The following is a 21223-nucleotide window of genomic DNA, read 5'->3' on the forward strand; positions in this document are numbered from 1 at the left end:
TCAGTATTCAGGTTTAATTGCAGTGTTGGCACTTCAAAATAAATAATTTGGTTTTGTGTTGCCGTTTGGGCACTCGGGTTCAAAAAGGTTTCCCATCACTGTCCTAGGGGAAATGAAACCTCAGCTATCTGGAGGCAAAAACTGTGAAACTAAGGCTGTTATATCATGAAAAGGCAGGATTCGTTTGAAGAGACAGTGATGGGAAGGGCTGAAGACAGCAAGAAAAGAGGAAGACTAAATATAAGATGGATTAATTCCCTAAAGGAGACCATAGGCTTAAGTTCGCAAGGGCTATTGATGAAAAACATTTTGGAGAGGTTCACCTGAAATCAGAGGTGACTTGATTGCACAGAACAGTAACAAAACAGGCTTTTCTCTCAGTCCCACCACCTTCGCAGGTGTGTTGGGAGACAGGAGAGGACCTTCTCTCTCGCTGCTCCCAGACTCTTAAAACTCCCTTCCACAGGAGGCCAGGCTGGCCCCATCTTTCCTGCCCTTCCACAAGCAGGCGCAGACCTTTCTCTTCAGGCAGTGACTGACCGCTTGGAGACAATAAATGGGGTGGTTGCTTCTAAAATGGTTTTTAGTTAATACTTTTATTTAACATTTTAATGTGTTGATATTTTTAATTGAATAATTACTGATTTTGCGTTATTGCAATATATTTTTAATTATATAAGCCACCTTGGTTCTTTTTTTTTAGCAGAAAGGTGGCGTAAAAATATCTTAAATCAATAAATAAAGGCATTGTGAAATATACTGTATTGCAGAAGACTCTTAAACATGAAGTTAATGAAAGATATTGTATTGCATTAACATAGGGGAGAGTTCCGACTAAACGCAATCCACCTGGAGTAGGAAATGGCAAGCCACTCCAGTATCTTTGCCAAGAACGCCCCATGATCAGAAACAAAAGGCTAAAAGATATGACGCTGGAAGATGGGCCCCTCAGGTCGGAAGGCATCCAACATGCTACTGAGGAAGAGTGGAGGACAAGTACAAGTAGCTCCAGAGCTAATGAAGTGGTTGGGCCAAAGCCGAAAGGACGCTCAGCTGTGGACGTGCCTGGAAGTGAAAGGAAAATCCAATGCTGCAAAGAAGAATACTGCATAGGAACCTGGAATGTAAGATCTATGAACGTTGGGAAGCTGGAGGTGGTCAAACAGGAGATGGCAAGAATAAACATCGACATCCTGGGCATCAGTGAACTAAAATGGACAGGAATGGGCGAATTCAGCTCAGATGATTATCATATCTACTATTGTGGGCAAGAATCCCATAGAAGGAATGGAGTAGCCTTCATAGTCAACAAAAGAGTGGGAAAAGCTGTAATGGGATACAATCTCAAAAATGATAGAATGATGTCAATACGAATCCAAGGCAGACCATTCAACATCACAATAATCCAAGTTTATGCACCAACCAGCATTGCTGAGGAGACTGAAATTGAACAATTCTATGAAGATTTACAACACCTTCTAGAACTGACACCAAAGAAAGATGTTCTTCTCATTCTAGGGGACTGGAATGCTAAAGTAGGGAGCCAAGAGATAAAAGGAACAACAGGGAAGTTTGGCCTTGGAGTTCAGAATGAAGCAGGACAAAGGCTAATAGAGTTTTGTCAAGAGAATAAGCTGGTCATCACAAACACTCTTTTCCAACAACACAAGAGGCGACTCTATACATGGAAATCACCAGATGGGCAATATCGAAATCAGATTGATTATATTCTCTGCAGCCAAAGATGGAGAAGCTCTATACAGTCAGCAAAAACAAGACCTGGAGCTGACTGCGGTTCTGATCATCAGCTTCTCATAGCAAAATTCAAGCTTAGACTGAAGAGATTAGGAAAAACCACTGGGCCACTCAGGTATAATCTAAACCAAATCCCTTATGAATACACAGTGGAAGTAAAGAACAGATTTAAGGAACTAGATTTGGTGGACAGAGTGCCTGAAGAACTTTGGATAGAGGCTCGTAACATTGTCCAGGAGGCAGCAACGAAAACCATCCCAAAGAAAAGGAAATGCAAGAAAGCAAAGTGGCTGTCCAACGAGGCCTTAGAAATAGCAGAGAGGAGAAGGGAAGCAAAATGCAAGGGAGATAGGGAAAGTTACAGAAACTTGAATGCAGACTTCCAAAGAATAGCAAGGAGAGACAAGAGGGCCTTCTTAAATGAACAATGCAAAGAAATAGAGGAAGATAACAGAAAAGGAAAGACCAGAGATCTGTTCAGGAAAATTGGACATATTAGAGGAACATTTTGCGCAAAGATGAACATGATAAAAGACAAAAATGGGAAGGACCTAACAGAAGCAGAAGACGTCAAGACGAGGTGGCAAGAATACACAGAGGAATTATATCAGAAAGATTTGGATATCCCGGACAACCCAGACAATGTAGTTGCTGACCTTGAGCCAGACATCCTGGAGAGCGAAGTCAAGTGGGCCTTAGAAAGCCTGGCTAACAACAAGGCCAGTGGAGGTGAGGGCATTCCAGTTGAACTATTTAAAATCTTGAAAGATGATGCTGTTAAGGTGCTACATTCAATATGCCAGCAAGTTTGGAAAACTCAACAGTGGCCAGAGGATTGGAAAAGATCAGTCTACATCCCAATCCCAAAGAAAGGCAGTGCCAAAGAATGCTCCAACTACCGTACAATTGCACTCATTTCACACGCTAGCAAGGTTATGCTCAAAATCCTACAAGGTAGGCTTCAGCAGTATGTGGACCGAGAACTCCCAGAAGTACAAGCTGGATTCCGAAGAGGCAGAGGAACTCGAGACCAAATTGCTAACTTGCGCTGGATTATGGAGAAAGCCAGAGAGTTCCAGAAAAATATCTACTTCTGCTTCATTGACTATGCGAAAGCCTTTGACTGTGTGGACCACAGCAAACTATGGCAAGTTCTTAAAGAAATGGGAGTGCCTGACCACTTTATCTGTCTCCTGAGAAACCTATATGTGGGACAGGAAGCAACAGTTAGAACTGGTCATGGAACAACTGAGTGGTTCAAAATTGGGAAAGGAGTACGGCAAGGCTGTATATTGTCCCCCAGCTTATTTAACTTATATGCAGAATACATCATGCGGAAGGCTGGACTGGAAGAAACCCAAGCCGGAATTAAGATTGCCGGAAGAAATATCAACAACCTCCGATATGCAGATGATACCACTCTGATGGCAGAAAGTGAGGAGGAATTAAAGAACCTTGTAATGAGAGTGAAAGAGGAGAGTGCAAAAAACGGTCTGAAACTCAACATCAAAAAAACTAAGATCATGGCCACTGGTCCCATCACCTCCTGGGAAATAGAAGGGGAAGATATGGAGGCAGTGTCAAATTTTATCTTCCTGGGCTCCATGATCACTGCAGATGGAGACAGCAGCCCTGAAATTAAAAGGCGCCTTCTTCTTGGGAGGAAAGCGATGACAAATCTTGACAGCATCTTGAAAAGCAGAGACATCACCTTGCCAACAAAAGTCCGAATAGTCAAAGCTATGGTTTTTCCTGTCGTGATGTATGGAAGTGAGAGCTGGACCATAAAGAAAGCAGACCGCCGAAGAATTGATGCCTTTGAATTGTGGTGCTGGAGGAGGCTCTTGAGAATCCCCTGGACTGCAAGGAGAACAAACCTATCAGTTCTAAAGGAAATCAACCCTGAATGCTCACTTGAAGGACAGATCCTGAAGCTGAGGCTCCAGTACTTTGGCCATCTCATGAGAAGAAAAGAGTCCTTGGAAAAAACCTTGATGTTAGGAAGGTGTGATGGCAAGAGGAGAAGGGGACGACCGAGGATGAGATGGCTGGACAGTGTCTGCGAAGCAACCAACATGAACCTGACACAACTCCGGGAGGCAGTAGAAGACAGGAGGGCCTGGCGTGCTCTGGTCCATGGGGTCACGAAGAGTCGGACACGACTAAACGACTAAACACAAACACACAACATGAAGTTAATGAAAGATACTGTATTGCAGAAGCAATTCACAAAATTGACACTTGATGGCAGTAAAACTGTTGGAAAAGAGATTTTCCAGAGGCATAGGAGAGTACTGAAAAGGAGGTTTCTTCTGGTTTCCTCTGCGTTCTATGCTACATTGTATAAAGCACAAGTGCTATTGTGCTCATAGTAACAGACTGGATTCTGCCATTCATGTATTTTGTTAAGGTTTATTTTGGGATAACCAGTTTCTGAAGTATCATTTGTCTTTTTTAAAAAAAATTGAGTTCCATATGTTGATCTTACAAAATGTGTTTCTGGTTTTAGTTAACTGGGTCATTCTATCAGAGGTCCTCAAGACTGTTCACAGTGACAAAAAATGTGCAGAATATTGTTTGTGCTGTTAAATTGTAATAATTAAACCTGCTGACTATTTTCAAATATAGCACTGATAGACATCAACACAACCATGTTTGAAAGTTAATTACAGTACTGAATTTTATAAACTAGTCTTCCTTGTTTGACATGTTGGCTGTGTCTCTTACAGTTTGACAGCCATGTAGATGTCATTTGTGTCAAGTTTAAAATGCTGATGTATCTGTTACCTCCTTGAAGGTTCTGCCTATGTAGGCATTTGAATGTGTTATCAAAAAGCTATGTTTGCAGTTTAGTGAAAGAGCACATACTTTTCATGCAGGAAATAATTGGTTCATTCTGTGGCATCTCATATAGGCTTGGGAGGGACCCTTATGAAACTCTGAAAATCTAATGTGAAGTCAGTGTAAATAATACTGAGTTATGTAGATTGATTAGTGGCCTAATAGTATAAGGCATGTTCTTATGTTCACTCTTGAATATGGGGTATTAGAACAGTGTTCACAACCAGTCTGAAATCGTGTTATAACATTGTGATTATCATCCATATTGAACTTTCCTTTATTTAAAATATAGGTCAATTTAAATTTCATACAAGAGTTTGAAACAATTCATTGGCTGAAATCCAGTACAGTTACAGTGGTACCTCGCAGGACGATTACCCTGCAAAACGACGAATCCGCATGGTGATGAGGTTTTGTGATCACCATTGCACTTCACAAAACAGTGTTTCCTATGGGCGATTTTCGCTGGATGATGTTTCGGTCCGTGCTTCGCAAGACGGGTTTTTTTTCCCCCGGGACCGATGCTTCGCAAGACGAGGATTTCTGCAGCTGATCGGCGGCTCCGCAAAATGGCTTCCCTATGGGCGATCTTCACAAAACTGGTGTTTTCGGGACTGATGCTTCACAAGACAGCGATTTCTACACCTGATAGGTGGCTCCGCAAAATGGCTTCCCTATGGGCGATCTTCGCAAGACAATGACTATTTTTCCCATTGAAATGCATTAAACAGATTTCAATGCATTCCAATGGGGAAATGCTTTTCGCAAGATGATGTTTTCGCTAAACAGCAATTTCAATGGAACGGATTAACATCATCTTGTGGGGCACCACTGTAGTGAGTTGCAACTAGAGTTGACCTATTGAATCAATGGTATTTTGGTGAGTCAACATGTATGTAAGTTCCGTTAATTCAGCAGACCTGTTTTGATTGCAATTTACTACTAGATTTCAGCCATTGATGTGTTTATGTTTAAATGTTAAAATGATAGCTAAGCAGTTCGTGCAACTTTTGATCACTAGTAGCTTGCCTGTTATTAGTGCCTGAAGATCTTGAGCATTTCTTTGGCAATCACACTATAAAGTTATGTGCATGTTTATTAATAGAGTCACCTTTGTATGCCTTTTTAAAAATTAGTACATATTCTTAATTCTGGTTCAATATAATATGGTGTTATACAGTATTTGAGAATCCAGAACCCTGAGTCACCATGCTTGAGCTAGTATGCCTTGGTGCATTAGAAGTGCAACCCACATACCCTCTAATTTCCAGCACCGCTGGATGGGACTCCACCTGTGTTGTGCACAACTTCACTCCTGCATGCACGAGCTACTGTGGCCCCACCCACCCATGCGCAGGGTTTCATCACAACCAGAACCAAAGGAGTTAGACATGATTGCTGCACAGAGGAGGAAGAAAGCTGCACAGAGGGAGGTGGAGTCGTGCTTGCCCTTGTTAAAGGAAACCTTGGGTGCAACTGTAGCCCTAAATTCTCTAGTTTTGGTGACTTGTCAAACAAGATTTGTTGTTGTTTTGACTTATCTACTGCCCCACAGTCCTTGGAGCACTCTCTGGGTGGTTGATTCCCTCCTCCCCCCATATGCCATACATAATTACTAGCAAAATTTCTTACTGAATTCTTATGATTTTTTTCTCAGCTAAGTCATATTTAGTGAGACTTGCTCAGACTAAATTTGTATAGAACTGCAGGTGACTTCCTACATTTTGATGGACCACTATGTATTTATAAGAGCATTAGCATCTATATAATCATTTTTAGACCCATAAAAACATTTGAATGTTATATGGGTTCATACCTTTCTGTATGTTTTGCTAATTTCATTTTCCTCATTTTTTTTCATTCTTGATCAACTGTAGATTACTAATTAAAAATTAACACTGCAATCCAAAGTCAAAGATACACTACGTGTAGTGGAATGAGAAGCCTTTTGTATGAGCAGAATATTCTTGTGCTGACTGATCTGAGATCTGTTGGCACAAGTAGCATTACTAGCAATAGTTCTTACTGGATCTGCTGGCATAACTGCTGTGCAGTCTGAGATCAGCTAGCAGAATTGACAAGGAAGGAAAGTAACACAGAAAGAGCTGACTTAAACCAGATCCAGATCCTCTCAGCTCTGACTCATAGTCACTATGCAGTGGCTTAAAGGTACAAAGGTAGTCTAGAATCAGGATATGATAGATAATATACAACATTCCTAAGTTGGGATGGATTTACTGGCCTGTTTTCTGCTCAGCCATCCCCAGCCTTTTGGCTAGAGAGGATTACAACAATTAACTATTATGAAATAGTCTTCACAAGATGCCCTATCAATCAAGGTTCCCGCTAAGCGGGGCATGCACATGGGTGGGTGTGACTCTGTTTCCCTCTGTTCAGCTGCTTTCCTCCTCTACACAGCAATCAGGGTTGCAGTGAAACCCAGCACGTGAGGGGGTGGAGTAATGTGCGCACACAGGGGCAGAGCTGTGTGTGTGCGTGTGTGTGTGTGAGAGAGAGAGAGGTGGAGCCCCACCCAGTGGGGCTAAAAATTAGAGGGTATGTTGCTATCAATTCAAGTGGGTTGTTAGACCACATACATCACTTAGCAGAGAGTGGGGTAGTATAATGGCCAGAGTATGATATTGACCTGAGCTATTGATCTCAGCTTTAAAACACAGAGGAAGTTTGCCTGTGGCTCCTTTGTGTCCTCCTTATTCAGTGTCTGTATTTTCCTTATAAAGGAGGTGTTCTCCAAATCGTACTAACTAGTTTGGTTTGTGGGCCTCTTGTTGGAAACTTCAAATGATGCTTCTTATGCTGCATTAAGTCATTTTCTGATCAACTGATTGACCTGCATAGAATTCTGTGTGAAATTCCATTATATTTTAATGTTCTTTTTAATTTGCTGCTGTTTAGTATGAGGAAAGGAACAAGGTGTAGGTGAATATGTTAATAAAATGTAAATAAAAGGAGTTTCTAAAATTTATATTTTCCAGAGGGTAAACCTATAAATAGTAATTTGACTAGCAAAGCTATTAACCCAAAGTTGTAACTGATTTTGTTATACTGAGCAATTAGAGGAGTTTGATCAGCAATGTTGATCAGAATCAGTGTTTTTTGTAGCAGAAAATGATTCTGTTTCTAAGTCTTTATTGGTCAGTAGCAAATAACAAAGAAATATTTTGTGTAATGCCAGCATTTATCTTTACTTTCACTTACTAGCTGTAGATCTTCTCACATCTGTCTTCCTGGGATTCAGTGTTCTCCTACTTGTTTGGTAACTTAAGAAATCAAATGCTTTGTTTGGAACATGTCTATGTCACTTTATTCTTACCAGTATTCTAAGACCTTCTTTTTCCTTCATAGAATGTTTCTTAGAAGGCCTACATACCTTCTCTCTTACTTGTTCCCTTTATGATCTTTCAAACTATACCTTTTGCTTTCTTTTCCCATTTTAAATGAATACATTTTCTGCTGCTACTTTGGACTATTATATATTTAGGCTGCATTCTGTTTTTCATTTGAGAATACATTCATCTGAACTCTGTGCGGCATACCTATGCATAGTGTAAAATACAAAAATGTGGTCCCACCTTCTCTTGTATTGTTTAACTACTGTCAATGTCCAAAAACATTATCTAAAGAACTCCATTAGGTGCTCCAAATTACTCCTTGAAAGCTGTGGCTAGAACCTCACTGTTGTTGATTTTTCTTTTCTTGGTCAGTTTAACTAGAGTAAATAGAATAGGAAGGATAAATGAGTCACTTAACTCTTTAAATATCAATACATTATATTTGCCTAGAGTGTAGCAGGAATTAAATTTCTTATGTTTATGCAAATAGGATACCTGATGCAATAAAATTGTATTGGAGTTATGTCAGTATAATTTTTGTAAACTGTTCTGTAATATTCCATGTGTTCTTGTAGCATATTCCAGGGTCAGAGTATCAAATTGACAGAATCAACAAAACTACAGAGTAAACTGTTGGCAAAAACCCTGTTGCTTGGTTCAGTAATTCTCACTAGAGTAGACCCATTAAGACATTTAGTGAGTCAATTCCTAAGTAAGTTCCTTTGATTCAAATAGGCCCGTTCTGGTTGTGAGTAACTTATGTTAAAATGAGTCACAACTGGAGATGGGCACAAACTGGTGGTTTGTTTCAGATTGTATTTTTGGCCAAGCAGGTGTTCAGTACTTCCCAGTACGTCTCCTCCAGTGGATACCTACTCAGAGGCAGCACCCTGGCTTCCCTGGCTGCCTCCTCTAGGCACTACCCCTGAATGGGCATCTGCCCAAGGAAGTGGAGCTGGGAAGTGCCAAACACCTGTTTGTCTGAAAACCAATCCAGCACAAACTGCCAGTTCATGCCCAATTCTAGGTACAACCGCAGAGGGCCCATCTGAATTAATTGAACTTATAGAGGGGTTAACTCACTAAATCCCCACTGAGTCAGTGGGCCTGCTATAGTACAATTTGCTACTCTAAGCAGCAGGATTTCAGCCATTGCATACCAAATGTGTTTATGTATACATACAAACAGTTACAGTAGTTTTTCTGCAGAGGAGCAAAGAACTATGGAGGGGTTCTCCTGTTTTACACTTTAATATTTGAAGCATTGTTGGGTGAACATGAAGTTAATGAAACTTAATAATTTGACTGTCCTAAACTATTTCTTTTACTCCACTTTGCAGGTTATAAATAATGCTTGTGCAACCCAAGCCATAGTCAGTGTGCTGTTAAACTGTACCCATCAAGATGTTCATTTAGGAGAAACACTATCAGAATTTAAAGAATTCTCACAAAGCTTTGATGCAGCGGTATGTGCAGTTCTTTTGTCCCCTTCATTCTCTCTTTTTCAAACTTGCACATAAGTAGTTGAATGAATTTCTCATTTGATTTTAGATGAAAGGCCTGGCATTAAGTAACTCAGAAGTAATTCGGCAAGTCCACAACAGTTTTGCCAGGTAATTAGAAACTAAATGTGTTTCAAGTATACAGTTTCTAGAGATGCTTTCTTTTAAATTTCATTTTTCTCTTTCATTTGCCTTTAGACAACAGATGTTTGAGTTTGATGCAAAGTCAACAGCAAAAGAAGAAGATGCTTTTCACTTTGTTAGCTATGTCCCTGTAAATGGAAGGTTATATGAATTGGATGGTCTGAGGGAAGGCCCAATAGATTTAGGTAAAGTTTTCTTCTTACCTTTGTTGCAAACTTTCTGGATCTCCTGCAGGGTTTATGGTTGGGTTTGTGTGTGCTTTCTTCAGTGTTTATAAAGTATGCAATATAGTGTATTAATACATTGTGGTGCTTTTCTAAGAAGAAAAGCCCTTTGTTTTAAACATACAGAATGATTTAAAAAAATTATACGCAGCATGTTTAGATAATTTAATTTTTAAAAAATTCAGATGTAGAAACTTTCTCATGTAACACGGTGTTAGTACTTCTTTTTAATCTGTCAGTTCATGTACTTTTTACCTACAGAAATACCATGAGAAGTTAAAACATCTGCACTTTTGAATATTTTAATAGCTTTAAAGTAGCATGCAACTACATGCTAAACAGATTACTATATGCATACTCTGCTTAGAAACACTAGTCCAAATCCTGTTGGCACTTTTTGTATGTGTAAGTGAAACTGTGTAAGTCACAGTAGTGAAATCTAATGAGATGCTGGTTTCATTTCTGGTTGCGACCCAGCAAGCTAAGGGGAACACTACTGGCAGTTCATCGCTACAGCTTAACATGTTTTCATTGATGAGTGCTTAAAGTGTCAATAGGACTCTGGCTACCTAATCATTAAAATGGTTTTTCTAGAACCAAAGAAAGGTATTTAAGCCAACAATAAAAAGGGTATATTTAGAAGATTGTATAGTACATTCATAATATACTTAAAGAATTATGAATATTATCTTGTACTACTTTACTTTCCATTTAGGAGTGTGCAATCAAGATGACTGGATCAGTGCTGTGAGGCCTGTCATAGAAAAAAGAATACAAAAGTAAGGATCCATATCTTTGTGAATTTGAACTGTTTAGATCATGAAAATAGAACAAGTATATTTTAGATTTAATTATTAGAATGGTACTTGAAATGAATTGAACTTGGCCTTCAACTTTAAAAAGCTCTAACTCTCATTCATTTAGGCAAATGGAGTGTGGGCATTTTAGTCACATTTTCTGGCAGGCAAATGGTACCCCAGCCTTAACATAGACTGAGTGCTTGGAATCATACCACAGTATATTTAAATAAGATATGCATGTTGTATATGTTGACACATCAAACCTCATCCACTGTGATTTAAAAAAAAAAACATTGAGGGAGTTTTAGAGTGGCTGGAACTCGTAGTTTTTCTTTATAGCAGTGTAGATCACCATGTCACAGAATTCTAAGTGTGATTCTGAGAACAAAAATTGAGTCTGGAGGATTAACCTATCCCATTATAATGTAGGGGGTGAAATTGACAGTGTTGTTTTTCCTGTGTTTTCCCTGCTTGATCATTACATTTGCTTTTGATAAAAGGACATAGGATGGCATTTAATTGGCATTTTGAATGTTTTTGTAATGATGTGTGATAGCATCAGAAGACAACTAATATGTGTGAGGCTCATCCCACAGTGATGGCACTATGTGACAAATCTGTTCTTGTTTTGTAGATACAGTGAAGGTGAAATAAGATTTAACTTGATGGCAATAGTATCTGACAGAAAAATGATATATGAACAGAAAATTGCACAACTGCAGAGACAGCTTGCTGAGGTATTCTATGAATCAATATTTTTTTAAAAGTATAAAATAGTTTGTAAGGCCACTGTAATGAGTGCTGTAACATCTGTTGGTAAAGCATTTCTGAAGATAATCAGGTGTGAACATAACCAGCCTCTTCATTATAAAGCAGCTAGGAGCCTGTATAGGAGAGAAGTGTAATACTGTACTAACAGATAATTTACGCTTGGGCAATGTGAATAGCTCCTTTCCTTTATTTACCCTTCTCTTTGAACATTCTGTGTATAGCTACTTCTTCTGAACTCTTGAAAATCCAAGCTTTATTTTCCTTGGCTTTTTGAAGTTGGCATCGGGTCTTCAGGCCTGTAGTGATAAGCAGTAGCAATGAACCCACAAACAAAAAGTTGTGATGATTGATGCCTCCTTCTCCGGCTGGGAGGAGGTAACAAGTGGGGTACCCCAAGGATCAGTCCTGGACCCTGTGCCCTTCATCATTTTTATTAATGACTTGGATGAGGAAGTGCAGGGAATGCTTGTCAAATTTGTGGATGATACAACATTGGGTGGAATAGCTAATACCCTGGAAGACAGAAACAAAATTCTAAATGATCTTGATAGGCTGGAGCACTGGACTGAAAACAACAAAATGAAATTCAGCAGGGATAAGTGTGAAGTACTGCATCTCAGAAAAAGAAACCAAATGCACAGTTACAAGATGGGGGGTACCTGGCTCAACAATACTACAAGGAAGAAGAATCTTGTATTTGTTGTAAATCATAAGCTGAATATGAGCCAACAATGTGGTGTGGCTACAAAGAAGACAAATGCTATTTTAGGCAGCATTAACAGAAGTTAACAGAAATCCTGTGAGGTGCTAGTTCCCCTCCATTCAGCACTGGTTAGGCCTTATCTTGGGTGTTGCATCCATTTCTGGACATCATACTTCAAAATGGGGTGCTGACAAATTGGAACATGTTCAGAGGAGGGCAACAAGGATGATTGGGTTGGAAATCAAGCCCTGTGAGGAAAGACTGAAAGAATTGGGCATGTTCAGCCTTGAGAAAAGAAGACAGACTGGTGATACGACACTACTTTTCAAATACAGTGGTACCTCGCTAGACGGTTACCCCGCTTGACGACGGAATCATTTTATGATGGGTTTTTTGCGATCGCTATAGCGATTGCAAAACGATGTTTATATTTCGCTTGACAATGAATAATTCCCTGCTTTGGGAACCGTTTTATCGCTAGACGACGATTAGAAACAGTTGATCGGGGGTTGCAAAATGGCTCCCCACTGTTTTCAGGACCGATTCTTCACTTTACAGGCATAGCAAAATAGCTGACCTATGGAGAATCTTCGCTGCACGATCAGGTATTTCCCCCATTGGAACGCATTGACCGGTTTTCAATGCATTTCATTTGGGGGGGTTTCACTTGATGACGATTTCGCTGTACAGCGATTTTGCTGGAATGGATTATTGTCGTCAAGCGGAGCACCACTGTACTTGTAAAGATGTCATACAGAGGAGGGACAGGATCTTTTCCTGATCATCCCAGAGTGCAAGACACACAACAATGGGCTCACGTTACAGGAAGCCAGATTTTAGTTGAATATCAGGAAAAACAAACTAACTGTTAGAGCAGTATGACAGTGGAACCATTTACCTCGAGAGGTGGTGAGTGCTCCAACACTGGAGGAATTCAAGAGAAACTTAAGACAACCACTTGGCAGATACCTTTTGATTTGTATTCCTGCATTGAGCAGGGGATTGGACGTGATGGCCTTATAGGCCCCTTCCAACTTCAGTACTCTATAATTCTATGAATATGAAATAATGTTGTAATTGATCTGGAGCTAATTGATTTGGACAAGAGGCTTTTGGGCAACATTGCAGAACTCTAGTCTTAACCATTTCTCTTATGCTAAAATATAGTTACTGAGATGCTAGTAAGCTACAAGAATGTCTAAAAACACCGACTCAGATATTTGTCAGGTACTCAGTAAGATCATTGCAGCACTGCTAAAATGTTTAAATCCCCCCTTTTCCCCAAAAAAAGCTTACTGAGAAGACTGACAAATTTAGTGCAACTTCACACTTGGTATTCTATTGCATTTCCAGCAATATCCTTTTTCAAAGTAGGTACTTCTAGGCAACCTGCTTTAGCAACACAGCATAATGAATTAGCCATACATGGCTTTGATTCTTTGTACCAGGAAAAATACACAAAGCATTGCATTAGTAGATAATGGCACTTTAACAAACATGTAAAGCAAGTATTAGCAGGCAGCAGTGGGAATCATACCTTGGAATACAGCATGCTGCAGTTCTTACTGTACATGTTTTTAAAGTTGAGATCTCAGTGCCCTTTTGAACACCTTGCAAGTTTAGATTTGGAGTCTGTTTTATGTACATGCATCTTAAAGTGTGGTGTTTAAAACGCTAACACACAAGTTGATGTTTTTCCCAAAAGGAAGAGCCTATGGATACAGACCAGAGTAGCAATATACTAAGTTCTATTCAATCGGAAGTTGCAAAATATCAGATGCTGATTGACGAAGAAAACCAAAAATTGAAAAGGTACAAGGTATGTAGTGTTTCTGTACTGAATGGTAAAAAAATTGCTAATCATATGTTTGGAATGCTGTACTCCATGGCAGCGTTGGTGCCACAGAGCGTGAGGCAACTATGTGAAAATGTAGATACGGAAACTTACCAAGTTATTAGCTCCTCATTTGGTGTGGGGAGCAAAACTAATCTTAAACTATGTTAAGATTAGTACAAGGAAGATCTAGCTGCCTCTTAAAACAGTGGATCACTGATAATGTACAGAAAGCTCTGCTTTGCCTGGAGGAGTTTTATGCTTCTTTTTGCAAAAGCAAAATTTGGACATTTTGTTTGAGAGTCTCAGAAGATCTTGAGCATAGCCAGTTTGCAGGGACTATTGGCCTTACATTGTTGGGCCACAAGCTTGTCCAACATCTGGCATATTCTGTGTCTGCATTTCAGGAGCATACTAGTAGTGATGAGCAAGAAGATAAAGTTTACCGTTGCACCTAACCTCCACACTGAGGAGCTCCTGAACTCCAGGGTTCCTCAAAGCACAGTCTGGAAACATCTAGTAACATCAGAAAAGGAAAACATGGGTTCTGGAAAACTGGAATCATAACCCTGTTAATAAAAAGAAATCATATTCTTTCCTGTGTTTCAAGGCAGGTTTGAGATTCTTTTACACAGTTTTCAGATATAAAAGAAAGATTAAGTGTTACAATCTGATATTCCTTGCCTTGATTGATATTGAGCTAGTAGAGTTGACTGTCTTGAAAGTATGATGGGGTTAGAAGGAAGGTGACTCCAAAGTCTTGGATCACTGTTCAGTTCCATAGTATTCAACCCGAATTGACCTTTTATAAATTTACCTCCAGTTCTCTTTACCAAATGATTTAACATTAGTCTGTATGAAGTGTATTCTGCCTTAGAAAGGACCTGTCAAGCCTAGTGATACTGAAAATGGAAAATAGCCTTGCAGTCTTGCGTTCTTTATATTTCATGGCTGGTTTTACTCCCGCCACCCCCATGATTTGTTGAAATTTCTTTTCTACCTTAATTCTAGGGGGCTGTGCAACCTGATCCCTCCGTCAAGGTCAGATGGCTTGTAATCCTGATTCATTTGGTTCCTATTATAACATTCCTTGTGTTTCAGTTGGCTTCCATATTATACCCACACACGCACACACTATAGGAAAGGTATCTGCTCTGCTTTGTGGTCTCTGATCTGTGGGACCAATATAGCTTGCTACACAAACTGGTTGCAGGTGTTCATGCAGCCAGTTAAATGCTAATGTACACATTTTGGAACACTTAAACTCACACAGGAGTTATTCTCTTAACAATAACATTGTAACTTGCAGTTGTCTATGGACAGCCCTTGGTGATTTGGATTGACCTTGGCCATCAATTTAACATTGCTCATGCAGAGGTTTCACTTCAGCAGTTATTTGCTAGGCAGCTGCCTGCTGACCTAGTTACTTCAAATCATACTTGTTACAACTGATCTTGCAATATGGACTTATAGATGCACACTCCTGCTCTGAAAGAAGAGGCATTCAGCTATATTAGTAAAGTTGCAAGGTATTATGTTGCTCAACACAGTGGACATCCTGGAGTCCTTTTTCTCCAGACCACAACCATCCAAGTTGCAGATATTTGTAGCCACAAAAAAACTTATCTAGTTGGTTGTCTATTGCATTAAGAACTTGGAAAATTGTGATATGAGCTCAAAGAAATATTTGAAACATAATCTTTAGGACAGTATATAATTTTTCAGTTTACTGAATGGAGCACTTTAAAATGTAGCTGTACAACCATAAGGACTAGATGCTTTTGCCTAAAAAGAATAAATGATGAGAATGAATAGCCACTTTATCAGCATTGTTTTGCAAAGAATGTTGCCTTTCCCTGGCTTAAGTATCTAATTTGTTTATATAGCTTATTTTGACATCCGAAGTTATAAATTATTAGGTGACATTTTATTGATGTTTGCATATGTTTTGCATAATATCTCATGGCTCATCAGTAAGGGACCAGGCTACATCTCATTTGTGTAGTTGGGTGCATAAACAAGCACACAGCTAAGCTGTACTCTGGTGTCTTATCTGACATCTGCAACAAGTTATGCAAACCTGCCATGAACACCAATGGGATTCCATCTGTTAGAGGTTATTGCTTCTATGTACCAACATGGACATTGATAACGATTATGTTAGGTTGTTAAAGACGATCGTCTGAAGTTGGTGGCATGTGGCTTTGGCCTTCCTATCACAGTTTTGTAATTTCTCTTGATTTCACTGGAAAACAACTTCCCTAGAGTTTAATGGAACCTTGCACCCAGGGTACACTGGATTGTAATATGAAATTGTTCTTCATATAAGACTGTGATCCAAAAGTAAGCTTTTTTTTTTTTTTTTTTGCTAGAATAGCTTTTGGTTTCTTTCAGAATTTTAAAGTTCTTTATTTTAACAGAACCCATTTGTAAATCCTGGTTTTCCTCTTGGTTGAACTCAAGATTTCAGTAAGGCAGAGGTTTTAATGTATGCTTTTTGTTTTCTGCTGTGATCATATTTTGACACTCTATGGATGCATTTCTACTTCTGCACTAAGAACAATACTGTTAGTCACATACCAACAGCAGATAAATTTAATTGCATATCAAGATATACCCACTGAAGTTGTTGCCTGTCTGCTTTCTTTGGCAACATAAATGGCTACACAGTTTTATTAGTGACTTGGAGCAGGATCCAATTCCTTCTCATCATTTATGCAGTAGTCTTTCACTCAAAACATTGGTCTTTTTCAGCTTTTGTTCAGGGTGGTCCCCAGGACTGCTTTGTGCAAATATAAGTCCAGTTTGCTGGAACTGGGCCATCTCTACCCTTCACATTGGCAAGTCAGCGATCATAAATCAGTGTGGATGCAGTGCAGTACTCTGCTTATGCTGTATGAACAGGATATTGACCTTTGTAAAGAAAGAAAGCAGCTACAGAATCCAGAGAGGTAGGGAATAGATACATGCATCCATTTTTATTAGGACTCTCAGTCCTAGAATTCTCCATTCTGGTTCTGCCAGACAGATTGTGCTCACCTGGAAGAAGGTGGAAGGCATCATGGGCCATGGTAGGTGGAGCTTGGACCTAGTTTGCTATTAGAAAAGGAAGTTGCCCTGTTGGTTGCTAGGAGATTCCAGGAACTGCTGGTGGCTGCTTTCTTTCCTGCAGCAAACTAGCCTGTGAATTCTTCCAGTTGAGCATAATTTAAGTGTTTGTCTGACAGGTAGACTTCCATGAATGGAAAATTCTAGGACTTAAAACTGAAACAGAAAGAAATACATGTGCCTAGTAGGGAACTGTAGAAATATTCATCTTGCCTCTTAAAATGTTTCCATAAGTAACCTGTGTGTTCTTGATCACATTAGGCTAGAAGTCTAATAGCCTGAGCTACATGGCTAGATTGCTCATGTACAGTCATTGATTCAGTATGCTGCCAATCTAGGTCCTAACATCTTGCAAGTACTACATATACCTGAACAGATCAGAGGTGCGACTAATTCTCTAATATTGGATCATCAGCACAGTTAGAATAGGGCACTTAAGCTATCACCCATTTGTCAGGCTGCTCATGTGAACAGTGCTGAACCTAAAGAGGAAGGATTCCTGCATGTCTGTAAGCTCTACACATGAATGGAATCCTCATCCCTTCAGATTCTTTGCTGCTTGTGTCAGCAGAGCATTGAGGGAGAAGGGAGGCCTAGTTGTTTCCCTCTAGCAGTGTTCATGATCCTGGATTAGAGAACAAGTGAATAAAGGTTCTACTCAGTTAAAATGTTTTACTCGCTGGCCCAGAGGGATTTAAAAAGGCAAGGTGAATGGGAACCATGCATTGTGTTACATTTTGTAACCATAACTTTGTTTCTACTCCCTTCACGTCCTGAAAAATCAGTTTTAGGGGTTTGCACAAAAGAGGCAGTGCTTTTCTTCCAATGTTTACTTTGCAGACTTTATCCAGTGCTCTTGCTCATGTAAGAAGCTGAATACTTGGTGTTATGTGGGATAGCAGAATCTAATGGTAATTCATTTAATGTGTGCTCTGTGCTTGCAGATTGAAAACATTAGAAGGAAACATAATTACCTGCCGTTCATAATGGAATTGCTAAAGACTTTAGCAGAGCACCAACAGTTAATCCCACTTGTAGAAAAGGTATGTTGTGGGCTGTTATTTGGATTATTTTGTTGAATATTAGCGAGAAATGGTGAAGTCATAAATCAAAGTAGGCTGTTTCCTGTTTTGAATGAAAGAGATGAATATCTGAACTTCTCTGTAAGGACATCAATCTGTGTGTCACTGGGAACACTAGATGGCAAATTCACAGCATGGATATATTCCTTCAGCACACAGTGTTTAATAGATTTCCACTTCTGTTGGATTTTTGCTGATTATATTGACTTGCTAGTGTTTTGCTGTTTCCTCAGTGCTCTAGTTCCAGTTGAGACATTGATTGGCTGATATGGCTTGCTTCCAGACACGTTTAGTGAAAGTAACGTGCTCAGCCTCTCCCAGAAGGCTGTTAAACTGTTCGGTGCTTGAGCTGACCTGATTTGAATTGTCCTGAAATTGCCTTGCACATGTCTTTCCCACGTGCTCTAGATATAAAATGCAGCATCCTAATGCTCACAAGATCAATGTAAGTCAAAGTACTAATTCAGATTGACAATAGTAGGTAACATCAGGGCCTTCAGTTTGGAATAAACTACAATAATAATTTTAGAGTTTCAGCATGTACGTATACGTCCATAGACATATTTGGAGCTTTGATTTTTGTTGTCTATGTATATATCTGTATACATACATAATATATATAGATACATATGTGTACACATCTACTTGAAGCTAAATCCTAGTGATCTGTATGGTTTGGATCCACATATCAGTATGTAGAGTAGGTCCATAGAAATTGGTCAAATGTAGTCATGATTTGACTTCAGTCTTCATGGTTTAATTCCTTACCTACAGCAATTGCTAGCTGGTACTAGTTTGTTACCAAGCCTGACAATCTGCAAGATGACAGACTTAAATAGCTCTTTAATCAAATGGAGGGCCACTTTTCCACTATACCAAATATAATAATACAATAATCTAGAACACACAGAGGACAACATGAAGGTTATAGCTACTTTTCAGAATTTCCCACCATATTTCAAAATTGTTCTTTATACATGCCAAACACAGAGGGAGCGTGCATGCGCTAGAAGTCTAAATCTTTGGAAATGTTTACATTCTAATTCTTCAGTAAATCATTTTGTCACCATGATTTGAATTTGCCTAGGTAACTAGAAATTTCCCTTCTGCAAGTGAGGGGAACGTCTGCTGCAAATCATACTGAGGCAAAAGTTTAATAATGATTATTGCACCAGTATGTGAGTGATTTAGACCAGTGGTTCTTAACCTTTGTTACTCAGATGTTTTTGAACTGCAACTCCCAGAAACCCCAGCCAGCACAGTTGGTGGTGAAGGCTTCTGGGAGTTGCAGTCCAAAGCTCCTGAGTAACCCAAGGTTAAGAACCAGTGCTTTAGACTAACAATGAATAGAACTTTTTTTAAAAAAATGAGCTGCATGAAAGCCAAGATCTGAAACTCCTAGAGAAATAAAGGTTTTCTGCTGGTATTAAAAGCAGATGTTTTATCACGAAAGTTTTTGTGTTGGGACGCCAACACAAAGGGGTCTTACCATATTGTCTTACCTCTAGTATTCAGATGAAAAAGGACAAGGAGTATGGTCTCAAGTTCTGTTCTTCATTTCACTCAATTCAATTAGTATTTAACCTCTGCTGAATCTACATTCCACCCATGAATGGAAAGAGACAAGTTGTTTGCAGAGAGGCTCTTGTACTGAAGTAGGAAGTTTTTTTATGGATCATCAGCATGCTCAGGTGGCTCAAAGATATTCTGGGATGGTATAGCAGACTGATATAATCATTGTGTATTAAATATTCCAAGAAGTTCTGTTCATTGTTACTGTAAACCACAGACCTCTCTCTCTCTTTGGTATATTTTTCATATAGAAAACGATATATTTTGAATTACCAGGGAAGCTGTTATTACAACAGTGCAATATGTTATCTCTGTCTGCCTTTATCTTCCAGGCAAAAGAAAAGCAGAATGCAAAGAAGGTTCAAGAGGCCAAATGAAGACTGATGCCCTTTTCTTTTTGAGGGTTTCTTTTTTGCTTGAAAGGGGAAATGTTTTTCTGCATCAAAGTAACTCTGCAAGACATCCTGTGAAGTTTGAATTTGTCCAGCGCACGTTTGCCAATTTGTAACAGTTTGTCCTGTCTCATTTGCACGGGGTCTACAAATCCTTCCTTTTGCCCTGCATCATGTGCATGTACTAGCACTCAGTAATGGTTTTTAGAGTTTTTGTCAAATTCCAGTATTGAACAGTGATATCTGACTGATTCTTCATATTTAATCAGAAAATGCCACTTCAATTTGTATAGACCCAGATGTGTGCAAGTAATGTACATCTTTTTACTATAATGAACATATTTAAATACCTTGCCTCCCAGTGAAGTCTTGGGGATATAATTACATGAATATGGTTTGACTTATTGTTATGAATGTTCATCTGTCTGCTTATCACCACAAGCTGTCTTGGTCTCTTGAGTCTTTCAGTGGCTTGCTCTGTGTTCTTGTTTATATGGAATTGTGTCTAAATTTTCTACAGAGCTGGAAGTAAAAACAAAATGATAGAATCATTTACAAAGACCAGAGAAGCTTAAGAGTTTATTGCTTTTAGTAGGAAAAATAATAATAATAAATATTCCCATTTTTATTTTGGCAAATCGTGTATGTTGTATTCTTATTGTTTCTTTAAGCCATTTATGCAACACCAAAATTACAAAAGGGTTTGGAAACTGTTTTGGCATTGGTGGAGATGCTTACTTGCAAAAGGGAGTTTTATAGAGTTTGGTGGAGAATTTACATCTTACTCTGCTGTGGTATAGATCACTAGGTGTCTATTTTCTTCATATTCTGAATTAAACAAATGCTCTTATTTTTATCCTTTAACATTTTAGGCAGAAAGGTATGTTTTAAGGTCATTGAAGTTCTGAGTGGGTGGTAAGTGTGATTGAGCCTCTTACCTGGAATACACAGCTGCTGCTCTCTTAGAACTGGAAACCAGTTTGTGGCTAGGAAATACTTGCAGTCCATGGCACAATCTCAGTACTCTGCTGATCGGTCATGCATGTGCACTGTAGTTAGTGTACAGCCATAATTCATGATGTTCATTGATCTTGTAATTGTGTTAATTCTCCATATGCCTAAGTGCAGTAGACTTTTAACCT

The 21223-nt window shown here is 39.2% G+C and overlaps 1 protein-coding gene across 7 annotated transcripts in view; it reads left to right on the top strand.

The window, feature by feature from the left end:
* Window positions 1-20719, top strand: part of UCHL5 (ubiquitin C-terminal hydrolase L5) — a 31304-nt gene extending 10585 nt beyond the window's left edge. For 3 of the 7 annotated variants that reach the window (XM_072998099.2, XM_020790455.3, XM_072998100.2), the window contains exons 4-12: window positions 9290-9415; window positions 9501-9562; window positions 9650-9780; window positions 10535-10598; window positions 11254-11356; window positions 13799-13912; window positions 14939-14968; window positions 17980-18078; window positions 20022-20719. In XM_072998099.2, the coding sequence (XP_072854200.2) occupies window positions 9290-9415; window positions 9501-9562; window positions 9650-9780; window positions 10535-10598; window positions 11254-11356; window positions 13799-13912; window positions 14939-14968; window positions 17980-18078; window positions 20022-20066 (774 nt within the window). In that variant the 3' untranslated portion in view covers window positions 20067-20719. Of the gene's footprint in view, window positions 1-9289; window positions 9416-9500; window positions 9563-9649; window positions 9781-10534; window positions 10599-11253; window positions 11357-13798; window positions 13913-14938; window positions 14969-17979; window positions 18563-20021 lie in introns of all 7 variants that reach the window. The other 4 variants (XM_078392312.1, XM_020790456.3, XR_013544572.1 and 1 more) reach the window with 3 other exon arrangements.
* The last annotated feature ends 504 nt before the right edge of the window (window positions 20720-21223 follow it).

The sequence above is a fragment of the Pogona vitticeps genome, chromosome 4, assembly GCF_051106095.1.
Source record: "Pogona vitticeps strain Pit_001003342236 chromosome 4, PviZW2.1, whole genome shotgun sequence".
In the NCBI taxonomy this organism is placed as follows: Eukaryota; Metazoa; Chordata; class Lepidosauria; order Squamata; family Agamidae; genus Pogona; species Pogona vitticeps.